Source organism: Carcharhinus amblyrhynchos, chromosome 4, assembly GCF_965287045.1.
Source record: "Carcharhinus amblyrhynchos chromosome 4, sCarAmb.v2.hapA, whole genome shotgun sequence".
NCBI lineage: Eukaryota > Metazoa > Chordata > Chondrichthyes > Carcharhiniformes > Carcharhinidae > Carcharhinus > Carcharhinus amblyrhynchos.
The window spans coordinates 109,502,026-109,522,000 of NC_137327.1; the positions used below are offsets into that span (position 1 = coordinate 109,502,026).

General features: G+C 39.5%; 1 protein-coding gene across 4 annotated transcripts in view; it reads left to right on the forward strand.

Annotated features, from left to right (window-relative positions):
- diaph2 (diaphanous-related formin 2) overlaps positions 1-19,975 on the forward strand; it is an 814,006-nt gene that overhangs the window by 115,022 nt on the left and 679,009 nt on the right. For 3 of the 4 annotated variants that reach the window (XM_080187721.1, XM_080187724.1, XM_080187723.1), the window contains 2 exons: positions 10,221-10,325; positions 18,567-18,587. In XM_080187721.1, the coding sequence (XP_080043847.1) occupies positions 10,221-10,325; positions 18,567-18,587 (126 nt within the window). The remainder of the gene's footprint in view (positions 1-10,220; positions 10,326-18,566; positions 18,588-19,975) is intronic. The other variant, XM_080187722.1, reaches the window with a different exon arrangement.

The window sequence follows — 19,975 nt, forward strand, 5'->3', positions numbered from 1 at the left end:
ATTGCATATTCCACAATATTGCCACATCAGCTTGGACATGGGTCTTGGAGGAACTAATACTGCATGCTCGAACATCATCATTGTCATCGTGTTTGGTTTCAATGATTCACTGAGACTGTTCCTTGGTTTAATTCAGCAGTTCTTAGATATTTTAAATGGGGACTCTTTTATTAAACAGTTCATGCCAAGTGCGATTTAATTATCTGCGATTTAATTATCAGCGATCGGAGTGCTTATGTTTGCCTCGAGATTTGCCACGTTGGTGTGTCTGTTTGTTCTGCGCTGAATTTCCTTCCTTGCATGCTGCTCATTACTAAAGCTGCTTTCCCTCAACCTTTGCAATGATACCCAATTCCACTCTCCTTTTTTCTCCGTTGATTTCACATTTCAAGCCTTTCAGCTCATTCTTGACCTTTTGGATTTCTCGCTGGTCTAAACATATTACATTCAAAATGCTGTGGGCTGTTTTCCTCAATGTATAAAATTATGGCATTCTGTCATTTTTGTTCTGGCTAATTTTTAATTCTTCAGTCTTAAATTATTTTGCATCATTTTCAAACCTCTCTCTGCCCTTGCGACCTGTAGCTTTCACAACCTCTTGTTGTATCTCTGTAGAAATAGCCTTTTATTTTCAACGAGACCAGTTTGTCCTTGTCCGCTGCTATTGTGTCAATGTTGATTGTAACTTTTTTCTGAAATTCTATTGTTTGAGACCTTCTCTGCTTAGAGGTCTTCTTAAAAACCTTGCTATTTGTCTAGGTTTCAACTCCTATCCTGCTTTTTTTTTACTGTCCTGCACACTGTCCATTTTTGAGCACTCTAAATAAGCAAATTAGCTTCCTTTTGGAGTTTTAAATGGGAAAAAAAGACTTTGATATTGGTACACCCACAGTGCTTCATGGCCATTTTTTCTCTGAAGCAACGTAAGTTTTGAAATTTGACAGCCATTTTGTACACAGGAAGATTTGACAGGCAGCAGTGAGCCAATTGACCAAATGACATTTTTTATTTCACTTTGAGGGTAAATATTAGGATACTTGGTGAAATCCTCTGCTCTTCTAATAGTGCTGATCCTTTGCATATATCTGAAATGGCTGACAGATGTTTAGCATCTCATCTGAAAATCAGCATCTCCCAACACTGCAACACTCCCTCTTTTCTGAAGTGTCAGCTGAACTTATGTGCATAAGCTTCCAGAGTGGGCTAGACACATGACCATCTGGCTCGAGGTAAGAATGCCATCACTGAGCCCAGACATGATGTATAATACCTTTCGGGATGTCAAAATGAACACTTTCTGTATGACAGAAGTCTGTTTGCAGGCAATATTTTGAATCTGAAGATTTGTTAAGCTTTGTTCGCTCTGCTTAGCCATCGCCAAGTTTATGCCATCATTTTTGCAAGAGTTTCTATAATAAGTAGCAGCTCACTTTGTTCAATGTTACATTGCAAAACAAATCCTTTTAATGAAAAATGATTGTTGGTTCTTGCTACTAAATACAAATATATTTTAAAACATCCAGTCTTTTGGCTACTATTATTGGGTTCTGCAGCCTAATTATTATATAGCCAAGAGGGTTACAATCTAGCTGTCATGCAAAGATTTCTGAGTTATAAGGCAGATTTTTTTGACATTTTTGAAGAAATCTTGAATATTAAATATGACGTACTGTTATACATGTTGCAGTGAATGTGGTAATTTTGAAAGAATAGAATCCCTACAGTGCCACAGAAGGCTGTTTGGCCCACTTAAGTCTGCACTGACTCTTAGCCAGGCTTAACCCGTAACCCCACTAACCTATATATCTTCCGACATTAAGCAGCAATTTAGCGTGACCAATTCACTTAACCTGCACATCTTTGGAATGTGGAAAGAAACCGGAGCTGTGAGGCAGCATTGCTAACCACTGTGCCACCATGCCATCCACACATTAATACACACTAATTTTGCAAATCAGCATTATTTTTAGTACGTTCAGAAATTGGCATTGAAACTTCATTTAATCCATTGCTGCCTTCTCAGGTGAGTCGGGGATTTGTTTCAAAACTAATTTTGTTTGAACTAACACTATTTGGCAGCAATTTGGGTTCTCAGAGTTCAGTGTCAAAGCCTTAGCTTCTTTTACCTACTGTGAATCATCTTGAATTCCTCTCCTGTTTTCTAATCCTTAGCTTGAACAGTGCAAAGAGTTCATTTCATTGTCACGAAGATCAAAACCATCTGATCAGCTGTAACTGTCTCATTTCTCTCTCCCACTAGCCAAACCTCTTCTCATGCTCCCTGCTGCCCTTGCTCAAACTCTGCATCTTTGTCGAGTTTTGTTCCTATCTCCCCTCAAGCTCTGTAGAAGCTCATCTCCAGGAGCCTCACATCCTGTGGATACACTGGAGCCATTGCTTTTGGTTCCTGCATCAAACCTAGCTAATGATTCCTTCCTGTTCTGAGGCTACACTGGTCAGCTTGCAATATTGGTGAGGTTTTTGACCCCAAGGTGAGCTTGCGCTTTTGCAAGAATGAAATAAATAGGAATAGGAATAGACCATATGATCCATCAAGCCTGCTTCACCATTCAATACGATTATGGCTGATCATTGACTTCAACAACTTCTCTCTTTGCTCTCCATATTCTTTAATTCCCTGAAAGACCAAAACTCTGTCTAAACCAGCGTTTAATGTATTAAGTAGTGGAGCATCTACAACCCTCTGGTGCAGAGAATTCCAAGAGTTCACAACCCTTTGAGTGAAGTAATTTCTCCTCATCCTAGTCCTAAACGATATGCCCTCATCCTGAAATGGTGCCCCTGTGTTTTAGAATCCCTGACCAGTGGAAACAATCTCTCAGCAACTACCCTATCAAGCTCCCTCAAAATTTTGTGTGTTTCAATCTGATTCATTCTGCTGTCCGTGTCTTAGGTGAATGGGACTTGGTTCAAGTTATTACCCTTGTGATTTCTAATTGATGGCCACTCAAACAATGTATTTATTTTAACATTCTTGGCCTTGTTTTAAAATCTCTCCATGGCCTAACCTCGAGCTATCTGTAATCTTCCTCAACACCATAATCTCTGAGACCTCTCTAGTTCTGTAAAGGGTGGGGGGGGGGGGGGGGGGGGAGGTGGTGGTGGCGTACCATGCCACTCCTGTCAATCAGCGTGGTGAGCTTGGAAAATCGCTTGAGATGCTAAAAATTTGATTCATGCCCAACGTAAAGAGTAGATCTTCCCAGCCCCTTTTTAATGTTGTGAATTGCTTTCCACTTAGAACATAACGTAAGAAATAGGAACAGGAGTAGGCCATCTAGCCCCTCGAGCCTGCCCCGCCATTCAATAAAATCATGGCTGATCTGAAAGTGGTTCAGTTCCACTTACCTGCCTGTTCCCCATAACCCTTAATTCCCTTATTGATCAGAAATCTATCTACCTGTGACGTTAACATATTTAACGAGGTAGCCTCCACTGCTTCAATGGGGCAAAGAATTCCAAAGATTCACTACCCTCTGAGAGAAGTTGTTCCTCAGGAACTCTGTTCTAAATTGACTCCCCCTTATTTTGAGGCTGTGCCCTGTAGTTCTTGTTTCCTTTCTAAGTGGAAATAATCTCTCTACCTCTACCCTGTCTAGCCCGTTCAATATCTTATATGTCTCTATAAGATCCCCCTTCAGCTTCTAAACTCTGAGGACAGGCCCAACCTAGTTAATCTCTCCTCATAAGCTAACCCCTTCATCTCCAGTATCATCCTGGTGAACCTTCTCTGTACTCCCTCCAAGGCCAGTATATCCTTTCGCAAATAAGGGCACCAAAATTGCACACAGTACTTTAGTTGCGGCCTCACCAGTACCTTGTACGATTGCAGCAAGACCTCCCTGCTTTTATACTCCATCCCCCTCGTGACAAAGGCCAACATTCCATTTGCCGCCTTGATCATCTGCTGCACCTGAAAACTGAATTTTTGCGATTCATGCAGGTCCCTTTGCACAGTAGCATGTTGTAATTTTTCACCATCTAAATAATAGTCCATTTTACTATTATTCCTTCCAAAGTGGATAAGAACATAAGAACATAAGAAATAGGAGCAGGAGTAGGCCATCTAGCCCCTCGAGTCTGCCCCGCCATTCAATAAGATCATGGCTGATCTGTCGTGGCTCAGTTCCACATTCCCGCCCTCTCCCCATAATCCTTAATCCCCCTGCCTATCAAAAACCTATCAACCCGCGTCTTCAAAATATTGAGCGAGGCAGCCTCCACCACTTCAACGGGCAGAGAATTCCAGAGATTCACCACCCTTTGAGTGAAGAAGTTCCTCCTCAACTCCGTTCTAAACCGCCCCCCCTTTATCCTGAGGCTGTGCCCTCTAGTCCTACTGTCCTTTGAGTGGGAAGAGCCTCTCCACCTCTATCCTATCCATCCCATTCAACATCTTATACGTCTCAATGAGATCTCCCCTCATTCTTTTAAATTCTAACGAGTACAAGCCTAGTTTTTTCAGCCTCTCCTCATAGCTCAACTCTGGTATCAGCCTAGTAAACCTCCTCTGCGCTCCCTCCAAGGCCAAAATATCCTTGCGTAAGTGCGGTGACCAAAACTGCACACAGTACTCCAGCTGCGGCCTTACCAGTGCCCTATACAGCTGCAGCAAGACCTCCCTACTCTTATATTCAATCCCCCTCGCTATGAAGGCCAGCATCCTATTCGCCTTCCTGACCACCTGCTGCACTTGCAGGCTGGGTTTTTGCGACTCATGCACAAGGACCCCGAGGTCCCTCTGCACCGTCACATGCTGCAGTTTTTCGCCACGTAAGTAATAGTCCTTCCTACCATTATTCCTACCAAAGAGGACATGAGAAGACTTTGGCTGATAGGATCAAGGAGAATCCTAAGGCGTTCTATAGGTATGTTAAGAACAGAAGGTTGGTTAGGGCAAGATTAGGGCCAGTTACAGACAGCAGAGGGAAGTTGTGTGTGGAACCGGAAGAGATTGGAGAGGCATTGAACCAGTATTTCTCTTCGGTGTTCACGCAGGGGGACATGAATGTAGCTGAGGAGAACACTGGGTTGCAGGGGTGTAAACTAGACAGTATTGCAGTTGATAAGGGGGATGTGCTGGATATTCTTGAGGGTTTGAAAATAGATAAGTCCCCTGGTCCGGATGGGATTTACCCTAGGATTCTCTGGGAGGCAAAAGAGGTGATTACAGAGCCTCTGGCTCTGATCTTCAGCTCGTCGTTGGTCTTGGGTATAGTACCGGAAGATTGGAGGATAGCGAATGTTGTCCCATTGTTTAAGAAGGGGAACAGAGACTTCCCCGGGAATTATAGACCGGTGAGTCTTACTTCTGTTGTGGGCAAGGTTTTAGAAAAAATTATTAGGGATAGGATTTATAATTATTTGGAGAGTAATGAATTGATTGGAGATAGTCAGCATGGTTTTGTAGCGGGTAGGTCGTGCCTTACTAACCTTATTGAGTTTTTTGAGAAAGTGACCAAAGAGGTGGATGGGGGTAAGGCAGTTGACGTGGTATATATGGATTTCAGTAAGGCATTTGATAAGGTTCACCATGGTAGGCTTCTGCAGAAAATGCAGATGTATGGGATTGAGGGTAATCTAGGAAATTGGATCAGGAATTGGCTGGCGGATAGGAGACAGAGGGTGGTGGTTGATGGTAAATATTTGTCATGGAGTTCAGTTACGAGTGGTGTGCCTCAGGGATCTGTTTTGGGGCCACTGCTGTTTGTAATTTTTATTAATGATCTGGATGAGGGTATAGTTGGGTGGATTAGTAAATTTGCTGATGACACCAAAGTCGGAGGTGTGGTAGATTGTGAGGAAGGGTGTCATAGTTTGCAGGGAGACTTAGGTTGCAGAGCTGGGCCGAGAGGTGGCGGATGGAGTTTAATGCGGAGAAGTGTGAGGTAATTCACTTTGGTAGGAATAATAGATGTGTTGAGTATAGGGCTAACGGGAGGACTTTGAATAGTGTGGATGAACAGAGGGATCTAGGTGTATGTGTACGTAGATCCCTGAAAGTTGGGAATCAAGTAGATAAGGTTGTTAAGAAGGCATACGGTGTCTTGGCGTTTATTGGTAGGGGGATTGAATTTAGGAGTCGCAGCGTCATGTTGCAACTGTACACAACTCTGGTGCGGCCGCACTTGGAGTTCTGTGTGCAGTTCTGGTCCCCACATTACAGGAAGGATGTGGAGGCTTTGGAGAGGGTGCAGAGGAGGTTTACCAGGATGTTGCCTGGTATGGAGGGGAGGTCCTATGAGGAGAGACTGAGGGATTTGGGGTTGTTTTCGCGAGAAAGAAGGCGGCTAAGAGGGGATCTTATTGAAACATATAAGATGATTAGAGGTTTAGATAGGGTGGACAGTGATAGCCTTTCTCCTCGGATGGAGAAAGCTAGCACGAGGGGGCATGGCTTTAAATTAAGGGGGATAGTTATAGGACGGATGTCAGGGTTAGGTTCTTTACCCAGAGGGTGGTGAGGGATTGGAATGCCCAGCCTGCTGCTGTTGTAAATGTGTCTAGTTTGGGGGCGTTTAAGAGATCCGTGGATAGGTTTATGGATGAAAAAGGATTGGTTTAGGTTAGAGGGTCATTGTTTTTTAACTGGTCGGCGCAACATCGTGGGCTGAAGGGCCTGTTCTGCGCTGTTATGTTCTATGTTCTAAAGTGGACAACCTCACATTTGCCAACATTAAATTCCATTTGCCCAAAAGCACCCATTTACTCTAATTCTCTGCTTCCTGTTAGATAGCCAATCCTCAATCCACGCTAACACTTTACCCCCAACTCCATGCACCTTAATCTTTTGCAGCAACCTTTTGTGAGGCACCTTATCGAACATCCACCGGTCCCCCTCTGTCAACCGCACTTGTTACTTCATAAAAATCCAGTAAATGCGTCAAACTCGACTTTCCCTTCATGAGTCCATGCTGTGTCTGCTTGATTGAACCATTCTTTTCCAGGTGTCTTGCTACTTCTTCTTTAATGATGGATTCCAGCATTTTCCCAACTACAGACGATAAGCTAACCGGCCTGTAGTCACCCACCTTTTGTCTACTTCCTTTTTTAAACAGTGGTGTCACATTAGCTGTTTTCCGATCAGCTGGCACCTCCCCAGAGTCCAGTGAATTTTGATAAATTACCACTAACGCATCTGCTATTACTTCTGCCATTTCTTTTAGTATCCTGGGATGCATTCCATCCGGGTCCGGGGACTTGTCTCCCTTTTAGTCCCATTAGCCTACGAAGCACTACCTCTTTAGTTATAGTAATCATTTTAACAACCTCACCTCCTACAGTCACACGACCGTCAATTTTTGGCAAGCTGTTTGTGTCCTGTACCATGAAGACTGACACAAAAAACTTGTTTAAGGCCTCGGCCGTTTCCTCGTTTCCCATTATTAAACCCCCCCTTTCCATCTTCTAAGGGTCCAACATTTACTTCAGCCATTCTTTTCCTTTTTATATATTTGTAAAAACTTTTACTATCAGTTTTTATATTTTGTACTAGTTTAGTTTCATAATCTGTCTTTCTTTATCGCTTTCTTAGTAGTTCTTGCTTTTTAAAGCTTTCCCAATCTTCTAATTTCCCCACTAGTTTTGGCCAGTCTGTACGCATCAGTTTTTAATTTAATACTCTGCTTTATTTCCTTAGTTATCCACGGCTGGTTATCCCTTTTCTTACGTTCCTTCTTCATCACCAGAATATATTTTTGCTGAGTACTGAGAAAAATCTCCTTAAAAATCCTCCATTGTTCCTCAGCTGTCCTACCAACTAACCTGCGCTCCCAGTCTGTTAGCCAATTCCGCCCTCATCCTATCGTATTCCCCTCTGTTCAAGCAAAGGGCACTGGTTTGGGATCCTACTTTCTCACCCTCCATCTGTATTTGAAATACAACCATATTGTGATACTCATTCCAAGAGGATACCTCACAAGAAGATCTTTAATTTTACCTGTCTCATTACACAGGACCAGATCCAAGATAACTCACTCCCTTGTGGGTTCCGTAACATACTATTCGAGGAAACTATCCCAACAGCATTCTAAGAACTCTTCCTCAAGACTACCGCATCCGACTTGAGTCAACCAATCAATATGGAGGGTAAAATCCCCCATTATTGCTGTTCTGTTTTTGCACTTTGATTATTGCTGTTTCTGTTTGAGAATGGATGCAAAGCTTATTAGCATGAATTTGAATGGATTTCAGTATCATTAGTGAAGTTGGCACATTCTCCCTCCCCAGTGCCTCCCATGTCTCTGCCATGATGTCATTTGGTGCAAATCACTGCTTCTCTATAAAAGTGTGGTTCAGGCACAGCAGTAGGGAAGAAGAACTAGGAGGTGAGTACCACTGAATACCAATCCCCAGGATGCAGGTGAATGTCTCAACCACTGCCGTGGTACAGGGTGTGCTGGGGCTTGCTTTGTTGCGGTAGTTTCTGAGGGGGGCCTCATCTCAGGGGTTTCCACTGGCTTGGAGGCTCGTGTTGCATGCATTCTTTTGAACCACCCTGAGGAGTGGCTAATGAGGTTGACTTCTATGTCATGGGCCCTTTCAGGCTCCCAGTGTTGACCTCTATGGCATCTGCCAGTCCTCTGTGCACAAGTGCATTCATGAAGTGGTAGATACCTTGTATGCCTGGACAAGCACTATATTAACTTTGACCTAAGCCCAAAAGGAAGCCTGGACTGCAGGCTTCAGTCATTGCTGAGATGCCTTGTGCAGGGGGCTATAAACGGCACACATGTAGCTATACAGTCCTCATACGATCAAGTGGTGCCCTTCATTTACAGGAAGGGAATCTACTCCCATAATGTCAGATTATGCACGGCAGCCAGGGAGTGTGCATCTGGCACAGCTCAAATCCTTGGGCTCTTCGAGGACCATCCTAGGCATGACTGACTGTGTGCATCATTAATTTTTTTTAGTGGAGCTCCCCCACCTAACAGTGCATAGCTGTGGCCATTTTGGATGAGTCACATGCTTGGAGCCTACATGACAGTGTGGACCATTTCGACGCAATCAAGTGGTGCTCTTCGTCAACAGGAAGGGAATCTACTCCCTCAATGTCATTGTCTGCAACAACCTTCTGAACATCATGTGCATGACATCCAGGGAGAGTGCATGATAGCTGCATCAGAAATCCTTGGGCTGTTCGGGGACCATCCCAGGCGTGACTGACTGTGTGCATTGTTAATTTTTTCAGTGGTGCTCCTCCCACCTAACGGTGCAGTGGCCACTTTGTGAGTCACATGCTTGGAGTCTCCATGATGGTGTGGAGCATATGGAGGCTTTTTCAGTGCACTCCATTGAAAGATTTCAATGCGGTGCATGCCGAAAAGACCAGCATGAAAATCTCTTGTTTTCTTGTTGTTATGACGCTTAGAAACGTTTTGGGAAAATTCCTCTCCTTGAAATTCCCTGATTTCAATTGCTCCACCATTGATGTCAAAGATTTCAGCTACTTAGGCCCTAAATTTTGGAATTTGCTTTGTACACCGCTTTACCTCTCTCCTGTCTCTTCTTTGATGACACTTCTTAAAATCTACCTCTGAGAGTAATCTATTGTCCATCTGCTCTAAGAGCAAAAGTGGATTGCTGCAATATTGTTTGTAGTGCTCTTATCGAGTCCCTTGGAATTTTCATTTCATGAAACATGCTATACAAATCAGTGTTATACTGGCTCTTTCAATTTAAGAAGATGCATTTGTAGCTCTAATTATAAAGAAAGTAGTTTGTGAAAAAATCTGTTGCCTTTCCAGATGGAATTGCTTACCATCTAATGGTCTGTTCAACAATTTAGGAAGCTCAACTACAGGTAGCAGTTAAGTCAAGTCCAGAGTTATGGTTTCAACTCCATGGGCAAAATCTTTGAGGAGTCAGAAGTCTTACCAGCTGGTGTGAGACACATGCTGCCTCTTTTTAGGATGGCCTGCTGAACCACAGTCAAATCAACAATGATGATGGCAGTGATAGGCCTTCCCTTGAATCAAAACTCCAAGGATGGAAGCCTTGTCTACCAAGAGCTGCCAGCTAATTAGTGGCTGATGGCTTTTCTGCTCAGCAGTGTCACAGGAAATGCGATGGTAAAAACACCAACCTAAGTTCCAGGATTATGGAGTGATATAGTCATGCCCTTACATTAATGAAAATGGTCTAAAGTTCTCACCTAGAAATTGCTTAATTAATATTTTTTAATCGTTTGTCAACAGGAAGACATGAATTTGAATGAGGATCGTAAGGTTCCACTCCGCGGAAAGGATTTGATGACAAAGAGAGAAATGGTTGTTCAATACATTTCCGCAACTGCCAAATCTGTAAGGTTCTTTTAAAATAAAGTTACCATTTTTAAGACAGCACAGTAAATGCCATTTCTCTAACAGTCAAATATAATAAGTTTAGAATGATCTGCTTTTGGCTTTTGCTAAGCTGCAATCCATGATCGCTGCCTAAATATTCCCTTTTTCATTGCTTAAAGCTCCTGCTTAATAATGTGATTTTAAAATGCCTTATACTGTGGATAAATTGTTCGTGAGGATTTGGAACACATCACACAAAATACTCTAATCTGAAACATGATGCTTTTATTACTATAAACCATTAGTACCTCCTGCATCCACTGCCCTGGGGTAATCCATGTGCTCTTTAAATCTTGGGAGATGTGTTTTGTGCCGGGAGTAGCTTCTGTTGGCCAATTACAGCTGTTCACCCGTCAACGTATGCAGAATGTAATTTCACTTGATTATTAACTTGTTATTTTTGCGGGTTAATAGAAGAGATAATGGTTATTCAAAACAAATCATTCTGGAATATTTGAGAGAATTGGATGAGTTTTACACAAAATGTTCTGATTATTGAAAATACCTGCTTATTAACCTGTGTGACTGAGTTTATTGTTCCTAAACCTGTCACATTGATGCAATTTTAGTCGTTTTGAATTGAATATACGAAGTTCATGAAGAACAATGCAATGTTATAGGTACGATTATCTGAAAACAAATTTGAATACTATTGGAAAATTACCTGCTTATAGTCTTCAAACACATACTCTTGAAGCCAGCAGAGCTGCAGATCAAAATATTTCCTGACCATGGTTGAGTAGTTTTGCTGGAGCAAAAAAAAACTTTTAAAGCTTTCTCATGGTATCAGTTTGAAGTGATACCAGGAGTTCCCATAAGCATGAACAGTCATACCATATATAGGTTTCACTTTGATTTTCTGTTTCTTTTTGTTTATTTTTCTGGAGCTACTTACCCAGGTATATGACTCGAGATTCTGCTTATGATGCAGTAAATATCTGATGTAATGTCTTCTGTAAATAATCTAAAACGGTGGGAATGTCGGAAGCCTGAGGTTGATTTAATGAACTGAATTTCATCCATTTTTAAAAAAAATTCATGGATACCTGTTTAAATTAACATATGATCAGCAATGAATGAACATTGTAGTTTTTTTCTGATTTGTTTGTAAACACAGTATGTAATGTGTTCTAACAGTTGTTCGTATTGGCACCACTTTAAAAATTGAGCAATTTTTGAAGCACGAGCATTCCTGACATTTTTTGATTTTATGGGTATGCTACTTCAATCACTATTTGTTTAAAATGCTTATGCTGTAATTGATTAACAGGATTTGCAAAGATTTTGCAGATACAGAAAAGCCATAAATAAGAGCATCTCTTTGATGAAACATAGAAGCAGACAACTACACAACAAAAATTCAAAATTAAGACACAATGCAGGCGAAGGCTATTGTATTAGGACAAAAGTAATAACACACTTCTGCAGAATTTTTACATACTAACTTGGGAAGTTTGGTTTCAGCTGAATCTAGCTTCTGCTTTACCTGCTTATTGGTATCACTTTTGATCTGTGCAAAGCTGGCTATCTTATGAATTCAAAATTGATGCTACTGTCAAAAATGTTGCAAAAGCATTCCTTCCCTGTAGCGAAAATTGCCAGCCAGAGGCCTGCAATGTTTGTTTATTGCCATGCAGTTTGTCGGATCAACCGTTTGCCTTCGTCAAGATAACACTTTTGAAATATCTTGGCAATTTCTTTGTGATGAAACGTGTCCTTGCAAAGGCAAATTGTTAGCTTCGAGCTTACAAAAGATTGCAGATCCATGCATGTGGCTGTTGACAGAGTATATGTTCTTTAGAATGAGTGGTGATTGTATTTGTGGAAGAGGATCCCAGCTGTTTGTGCATTTTACATGGGTGCTATGCAAGTATAGCAGAACAGTTCAAGGTCATGATATAATCAATACTGAGGTTTTTGATTTACTTTTAAAAATATTCTTTGTGATTCAAAAATGAATTGCCTTGAGTTAACCGTAGCATTTGAAGAATTGTTGACTAATATGACTCAGCACAGAATTGAAAAATGTACTGAAGTTTCAGTTAAAATAAAAAGCTAGAGTTTTATTTTGCAGCAGAATATTATTCAAAGTTTCCTTTTCAGCCTCGGGTATCTAACCAGTCAAACAATGTATTGTGACATTCTACAAGGTGATCAGTCCTTCCCTGAAAGGCATCAACATGATTTCTGAAGCTTGGGTTTGACACTGAGAAATTTGAAGCTATAAGATGTCATAAAATGTAACTTCACTTCCATGCACAGTTGTAGTATTTGAACATTAATACCTAATTAAAATATACACTGACATTTAGTTTAAAGCTGCTCAAACTGACAATTTCAGCTTAAAAGATCAAAATTTGTTTTGTGTGTCAGAACCGAAATATATGATAGAAGTTTTAAAGATTCAAGCCTACAATGTTTTTCTCCATTTTATTGGAGTAGAAACATGAATTATAGGTGAGAATGATTTATTAAAGTGTGATTTATTTGGTTAACTCCATCAATACATATTTTCTTCCTTAATTATTAAGTAATCTTCAGGTTATTTTCTTAAAACTGAGACATTCTCATTTCATTGCCAAAAATCTAGCTGCACTTAACTTTAATTGTTATATGTATGTGTATATAAATAATAAAAATTAATTAACTGTCCTGTTCATTAACTTGACAAAAACGTTCATGAAGATTTCCATCTTTTCACAATGCTTATATGGATATTTCCCTCCCATTTTTCTTTTATTGCTTTTTTTACTCTGAGCTGGGTATGGTTTTCATTATTGGAGAAAGTTGCTATTTTTGTTGCTTTAACATGCTGAATGTTCCTTTGCTAAGCAACAAAACCACCTATATTTAGGTTAACTTGACACTATCTTATGCTGATCAAGCTCCCATATCCACTCTGAAAAGTTGTATTGTCATCCAAGTGGGTTTGTTGCTCTTGTATCATTTGGCACATGCTTCTATTATTGAAGCTTCCTAGTTCTGTAGCAATCTTTATATGCTAATAACATAATTTACTATTTTATTTTCCTCCAAACATCACACTGGAATTCTCAAACTCCCCCTGCAGTTGGGATTGTCCAGTCCTGCTGCTGTGAACTGCGTTTGGCTAAATGCCAAATCCTTCATTCTTGCTGCCAGTGGTAGCGGGGCATGCATGACTGCAGAATTCAAGCCCACATGTTTATTTCCCTTTTGACGTAAAGTTTTCTGTTTGGTAAGCATTTGTACAACATAGTAAATTTTTCTGAATTTTGAAGCTTATCAAAAAAAATCCACATTTTATCTGGATAAAAATGTATCAATGCAGGAAGCTTGGTGTATTAACCTTCCGATTTTTGTGTCGGATGTATCCTCACTACTGAGTATTTCAACCACTGTTGAATTCTTTCAGTAAACCCAAGCAATTCGGTAAATTTCCTTAGATTTTCCACAAGTCGAGCATACTGATAGAGTGAGTCTTTGTTCTCATTTGGGTACAACAGGTTATGTTGTTTCCATTTATAAATGCTAAGTTAAACCAACTGGAGTCCAGAGTGAAGAATAGCATGAATTAGAATTCTTGGAGCTAAAACTGGATTGGGTGTTTTCAGTTATACACTCATAATAACCTAGTTTCTGCCACATTTATCAAGAATTAGCATAGCAGTGTGATGTGGCACAGAATAAGTCATCGGCCCCCTATTGACTCTACTGTGGTGTATCCATAAGATGTGTTTTGTGTTTAAATTCAATAATTTGATTGCACAGACTAATAGTGCACCATGACACTAATTATGTCAAGATTGTACATATATCAAATTTGAAATTCAACTTGTGTTGCTCTGAGTTATTCTGAGGCGGCAGAATGGCAGGTAATTGGTTACTCTGAAACCATTGACTGAATTATCTGAACTGTGTGGTCTAATACGACTTGTTAAAAATTACTATGTCCAAAATTTGGAATTACCCATGTGAAAAGCACAGACAGCTAAATGGGAATTTTATGATTAAAAAATATTTGCATCATCAAATAATTTAAAATGAGTAACTTTGAATTGAAAGAATATACTATATCTATTTGAAAATCAAAGTATAATGCAGTAAAACAAAATATACAATTGTATGCTGAGGAACGATGTTATATTTTGTAAATATCTGTATTGCTTGTGTAAATATCTGTATTGCTCTTTCATCGTATGTTTAATACAATTTAGCAGGTTTTACAGTAAAAGGCCACAAAGCTGTCAGCAGACTTCAGCATTTCAAAATGTTTGGATTTTTTAAGCGTTTATTGAGATTAGAGCAGTTCAGAGAATATGGAGAAATGCTGTGGTTCGTTGTAATATTTTTCATTTAGTTACTTTGTACATTTAGACTTCTTTCATGATACATTGGGGGTTTTAATGGAGTCTCATAATCTCTTAGTTTTCTACGATAATACTTCAGCAAAGTTCCACTTGGACTGTGCAACCATAATTGGATTATCACCCCTGTGGCCACCAATAAACTAAAAGAAGTAATTTTACCATGCAATGCAACAAGAAAAACAATTGGCAAGATTTCACTTTTAAAAATTTTTCAACTACCAAAACAAAATTAATGTAAATTAAATATGAATTAACCAGCAAATTACAATTAATATAAGTTATAACTTACACATCTCACTAATTACATGGGCAGTCCAATTGGTATATATGGCACTAACTTTGGTCACAAATTCCTTCAATAAAGAATCTGTTAAAATGGGCATTAGCAATATTATTTCATTATATGGTCTTATTTTCCACCATTTGCTAATTTACTTTTAAGCCGAACAGATCACAGTAAAAGGATGCAGCACCCAGTAAGTACAGTTATCATATGAATAGGCCCTGTCAGTATGCACATCAGCCCTAATAATTAGATTCACACAGGTAGATGGGTATATTGTGCTTTATGATGGTGTAGTGCCCCAAGGTGAAAGTACAGTGTAAAGTCTTCATAGTCTATTAGTAATTATATTACTCCACCATAATTAGATTGCAGTTGTGATGGAGCAAATTGGCTGGAGGTAGTAGGAGCATATGCGTGAACAGTGAGTGGCCAGAACTTAGCCAGAGGCAGCAGCAGCGATACTTATGCTGCCCCTCAACCCAGGGCTCCAGGATACTTGCCTGGCCATAGTTGGAAGTGAGTTCCCAGAGGTAGAAAAGAGTACTTCTGGCGGACCAGATGATCAAATGACCTGGAATGTGGGATGTAAAGTGGCTTATATGATCCCAGCTGGCAAAGGAAATTGGCCCACAATAGTGATAAGGTTGCAAAGCAGCTGAAAGACAGGAAGGCCGAATCTAAAGGCTGCTGTCAGGAAGATTGAAGTTATTCTTGCTGAAAGACATGCTGGTTAGGTGCATTGACCCGAACAGGCGACTAGAGAATTTCACAGTAACTTCATTGCAGTGTCAATATAAGCCTTACTTGTGACTAATAAATAAACTTTAGCTTTGCTGTATTGGTTTAAAGGAATTGGCAGAGCATTGCTGTCCATACCATGCACAGGACTGTTGTTGAGGAATCAGATATATGTGCTTCTGATGTTCCCTTCTTAAATAAAGAGACCAAAACTGTATACAGTATTCCAGGCCTGGTCTCTATACAATTGTAACAAGACCTCCTTACTCATGTACTCCATGTCTCTTGCAATAAAGACTATAATTCTATTTACGTTCCTAATTACTTGCTGCATATGCAAACTAACCTACTGATTGTGGCATGAGGAAATGCAGATCTCTCTGTTCCAAAGCAGTTTGAAGTGTCTCTATTTAAATATTTATTTTTTAATTCTTCTGAATGTTCAATCTCTCATTTTCCCACATTATACTCCATTTGGCAATTTTTTGCCTATTTATTTAACATCTCTATATTCATTTGTGGATTCTTTTTGTCCTCAACAATTTGAATTGTAGAAAATTTGGTTGCAACATACTTGATTGCTTCATCCATGTCATTAATATGATTGATCATCGGAGCATTTCATGCTTTTTCTTGAATTTGATGCCATTCTTAACATTCTTAGTTAGCCGTGAATAATACATCATTTTTGTAGGGTCTTTCTTTCTCATTGGAATATATCTTTATTGAGAGTAATGAAATATCTCCTTAAAGATATGTCACTGGTTCTCTACAGTCTTAGCTTTTAACTTAGTTTTGCTGTCAACTTTAGCTCACTCTTTGTTCATAACTTTGTAATTGCCATTATTTAGTTTTTTTAATGCTATCATGTCATGAACACTCTTCCTTAGTGGATCCTTTACTAGCAGATTGTTAATTTATTGTCACATTGTATGTTACCAGGTCTTAAAACCTGTTCCAGGATGTATTATTCTAAGAAACTGTCCAGAATACACACTACAAACTTAACTTCAAGGCTATCGTCGTTAATTTGATTTGTATAATCTATTTGAAGATTGAAATCACTGTAGATTATCATCGTACCTTCATTGCAAGACCCAATTGAATCAAATTCTGTCCTACGGTGTTGCTACTGTTAGGATGCCTATAAACTACATACATTAGTGATTTCTTTCTCTTGTTATTTCTTATCTTTATTAAAACTGATTCGACATCTTGCTCTTCAGTGCCAAGTTCATTCCTCACTACTGTGTTGATCTCATCTAATTTTCCTTTCTTCATATCCTTTTGAAGTGTCAAATACCACTGATCATTCAGTTCATCTTAGTCACCGTGCCACCATGTCTAATGACAATCCTTCATTCTTCTATCTTGATAAATATGTTGCATTTGTATTCAGACAAAGCTTTTAATTCTGTATGTTTACTAATTTTCCCTATTCTGACTCTCTTTCCTGGTGTATGGTTATGTATGCATGCTCTGTCATTTCCTGTTACAATCTGGTTATAGCATTACCCACATTGTTGCCTTGCACTAATGCTTTGTCCTTTCATTTTAACGTTCTAAATAGATTTCTAGACCTTCGTCATTGGTTTTTTCAAAGTCAGCACATAGGATCTCTCTCCAGATCCAGAGCTCTGGAGGTATTAGCATATAAAGTAGCCCTTATTTCTTTGGGATTTGCATTGGCAGCCAGATTTCCTTTGAAATTGGTGTTCTAACTTCTGTTAAGTGCAATATGCAGTATTTTATTCTGTACTACAAGATATAAATACCACCAGATATTCAATCTGTTTTGCTGAATATTTTCAGGTAGCAAGTACAGCTTCACATAATTCGGAGTGTTTTTGACTTATCCATTACATTTAGGATCTTCACAAAGCATAGTTGAAACAAACTAGTTAACGTTTGTTATAATGGCTGTCTATTAGCAAGGTCAAACTGGAAATAAAGAACAAAAAAGATCAACTAATGGAATTACCATTGTTGTTAAAATAAATGTACAGGAATGCAACAGAAACATCATACACTTACAGCACCAACAACCATGGCTCAACAACAACCATATAAGAAAATAATACTTATACAATTAACAAAGCAAACATTATTGCAGTTTTGACTTATCAGGGCAGAGGAAACCGCTAAAATTGAAGATAATGGTAATTTTGGGAGATGCTTCACGTTTACTGTTCCACACTTGCCCAATCTAACCATCAGAGCCATACTAATGAAGGGTGATGGTTTTGAGACACTCTGTTTTGGAGCTGGTAAACACAAAACAGGTAACCTACAACAATGCAAGATGTGCATAATTTGTAATAAGAAATAGTGGCAGCCTAATGATATAATATGCAATTTCTGTCTGTGGTTATATTAATTTTAAAAATTCTCATTGAAAAATAATATTTGTGCATCCAGAATTGTTAGTTCTAGTTGAAGTGAAAGAAACAAAATGAATCACACATGTGGCATACAAAAATGATACTGCGGACAAAATTAGCATTTTTGATATTTAGGCTCTGTAACATTACTTGGTGCCAGAAGGTAAATTTAAATGTGTTACAAATGGACCCTGCCTATTTATCAAAATTGGTACCATTTTACTGTGAAACCTGCTGAAATCCTTTATCAGAAATTGTAAAAAAAATTGTTCATTTCTGAATGGAAATCTTCAGTTCTCAGAGCTATAAATGTATTACTAATACTGTAACTAAACTGCGTTTTGATTAACCTATGTAAAGCTGAGCTCACTAATAATGCTGTTGTGATTTTTGTTTTGTCTCTCCCAACATTATTAATTTATACTGCACTAACCACTGCATTCAGATAACTGGAAGCAAAGTTTCGGTGAGTACTACTAATTCATTTCATTTGTTCTTATAGCAGTAGAATGAGTTTTTGTATAAATATAAATCAAGGTTTTCCCAAACACGCATGCTTTGAGGAAGAACACTGGGACTTGACAAGACATTTTCATTAAGAACTTTCACAGATGCCTGAATTCTACTTTAATTCAAACCACTTGGTGTTTTGAACAAATAAGTTCTACGTATGTTCTACAGATGGGAATGCATCAAAAATCTAACGAAGCTGCACAAATGCATCATTTGTTTTCCATGGCACTTTAATCAATATTTACAAATGAGGCAATTGAAAATTGACGAGAACCTGTTAGAAAATAATAGTTTGAGTATTATTTTTAAATGACTTCTTTCAGATCCTTTTTTATCCTATCTTTGAAGAAACTCTGATATGCTTTTACTCATTTATTCAACCTCTTTACACTATGATATGTGTGAGGGGCTATGGACAGAATCCTGTGCTCTCGCTGGTGGTGGACTTGGAGATTGTAAAGGATGTGTAATTAGATGGACATACAGACACCCTGCTGCCTCTTCCAGAATTAAATTCTAGGTGGGAAGGCCCAAGATCGACTTACCAGTTCTGCTGACTGAGGACCTTGAGTGGCCTATTAAAGGCCACTTAAGGGCCTCACCCTACCGTCACTGGCATTAACCCAATTCAAGGGTTTCAACTTCAGGAAGTGGAGTCTGATGAGAGCCATTCCCCCGTCCTCTCCCCTCCTTTCCTTGCTGCCAATCTTCCTGCAGCTCTCTGCTTCTGACCCCCTACCCTGCAAAGCTCCTTCATTCCCTGACCCCAAATATCACTTGACATATTTGCGGCCTCGGTTGCTTCACAATTCCATGGTCCTGGGTTTCCTGTGCCTGTCCTTCTGGAATGGACGGCCTCCCAGTGGCAGTTCTGAGCATAAGAGTTAGCAGTCTCTGACTGGCAATTCTTGATAGGTGATGCTTCTGTCACTGGGGTTTTAATTCCAGGGGAAGGTCTGCTGCTGGCTTCATTTCTGCCTGATTGGCTTGAGATTCAGTGGACCATCCCAAAAAGAGGCAGTGTGTGTGTGTCTCAGCAACATTTCACCTGGCAGGCAAGACCCCTCGTCTCATCAAAATTCTACCTTGTGTTTGGTGTTCAGTTGAACACACCTACTTTACCCAGTTACTGTTTGTGTTGAACACTTCTAGATCAGGTATAAAATGAGATGGAGGCAAAATAAAACACAATTTTTTTTTGCCCCCATGTGTTGTATAATATTCCGCTATAATTTCCATTTTCCACAAATGCATGGTTGTCTCAGACTGTTAATTTATTGTTAGAAAAAACAAAGCCTTCAATATGACCAATGTGGGCAGTTGCAGAAGTGACAGGACATT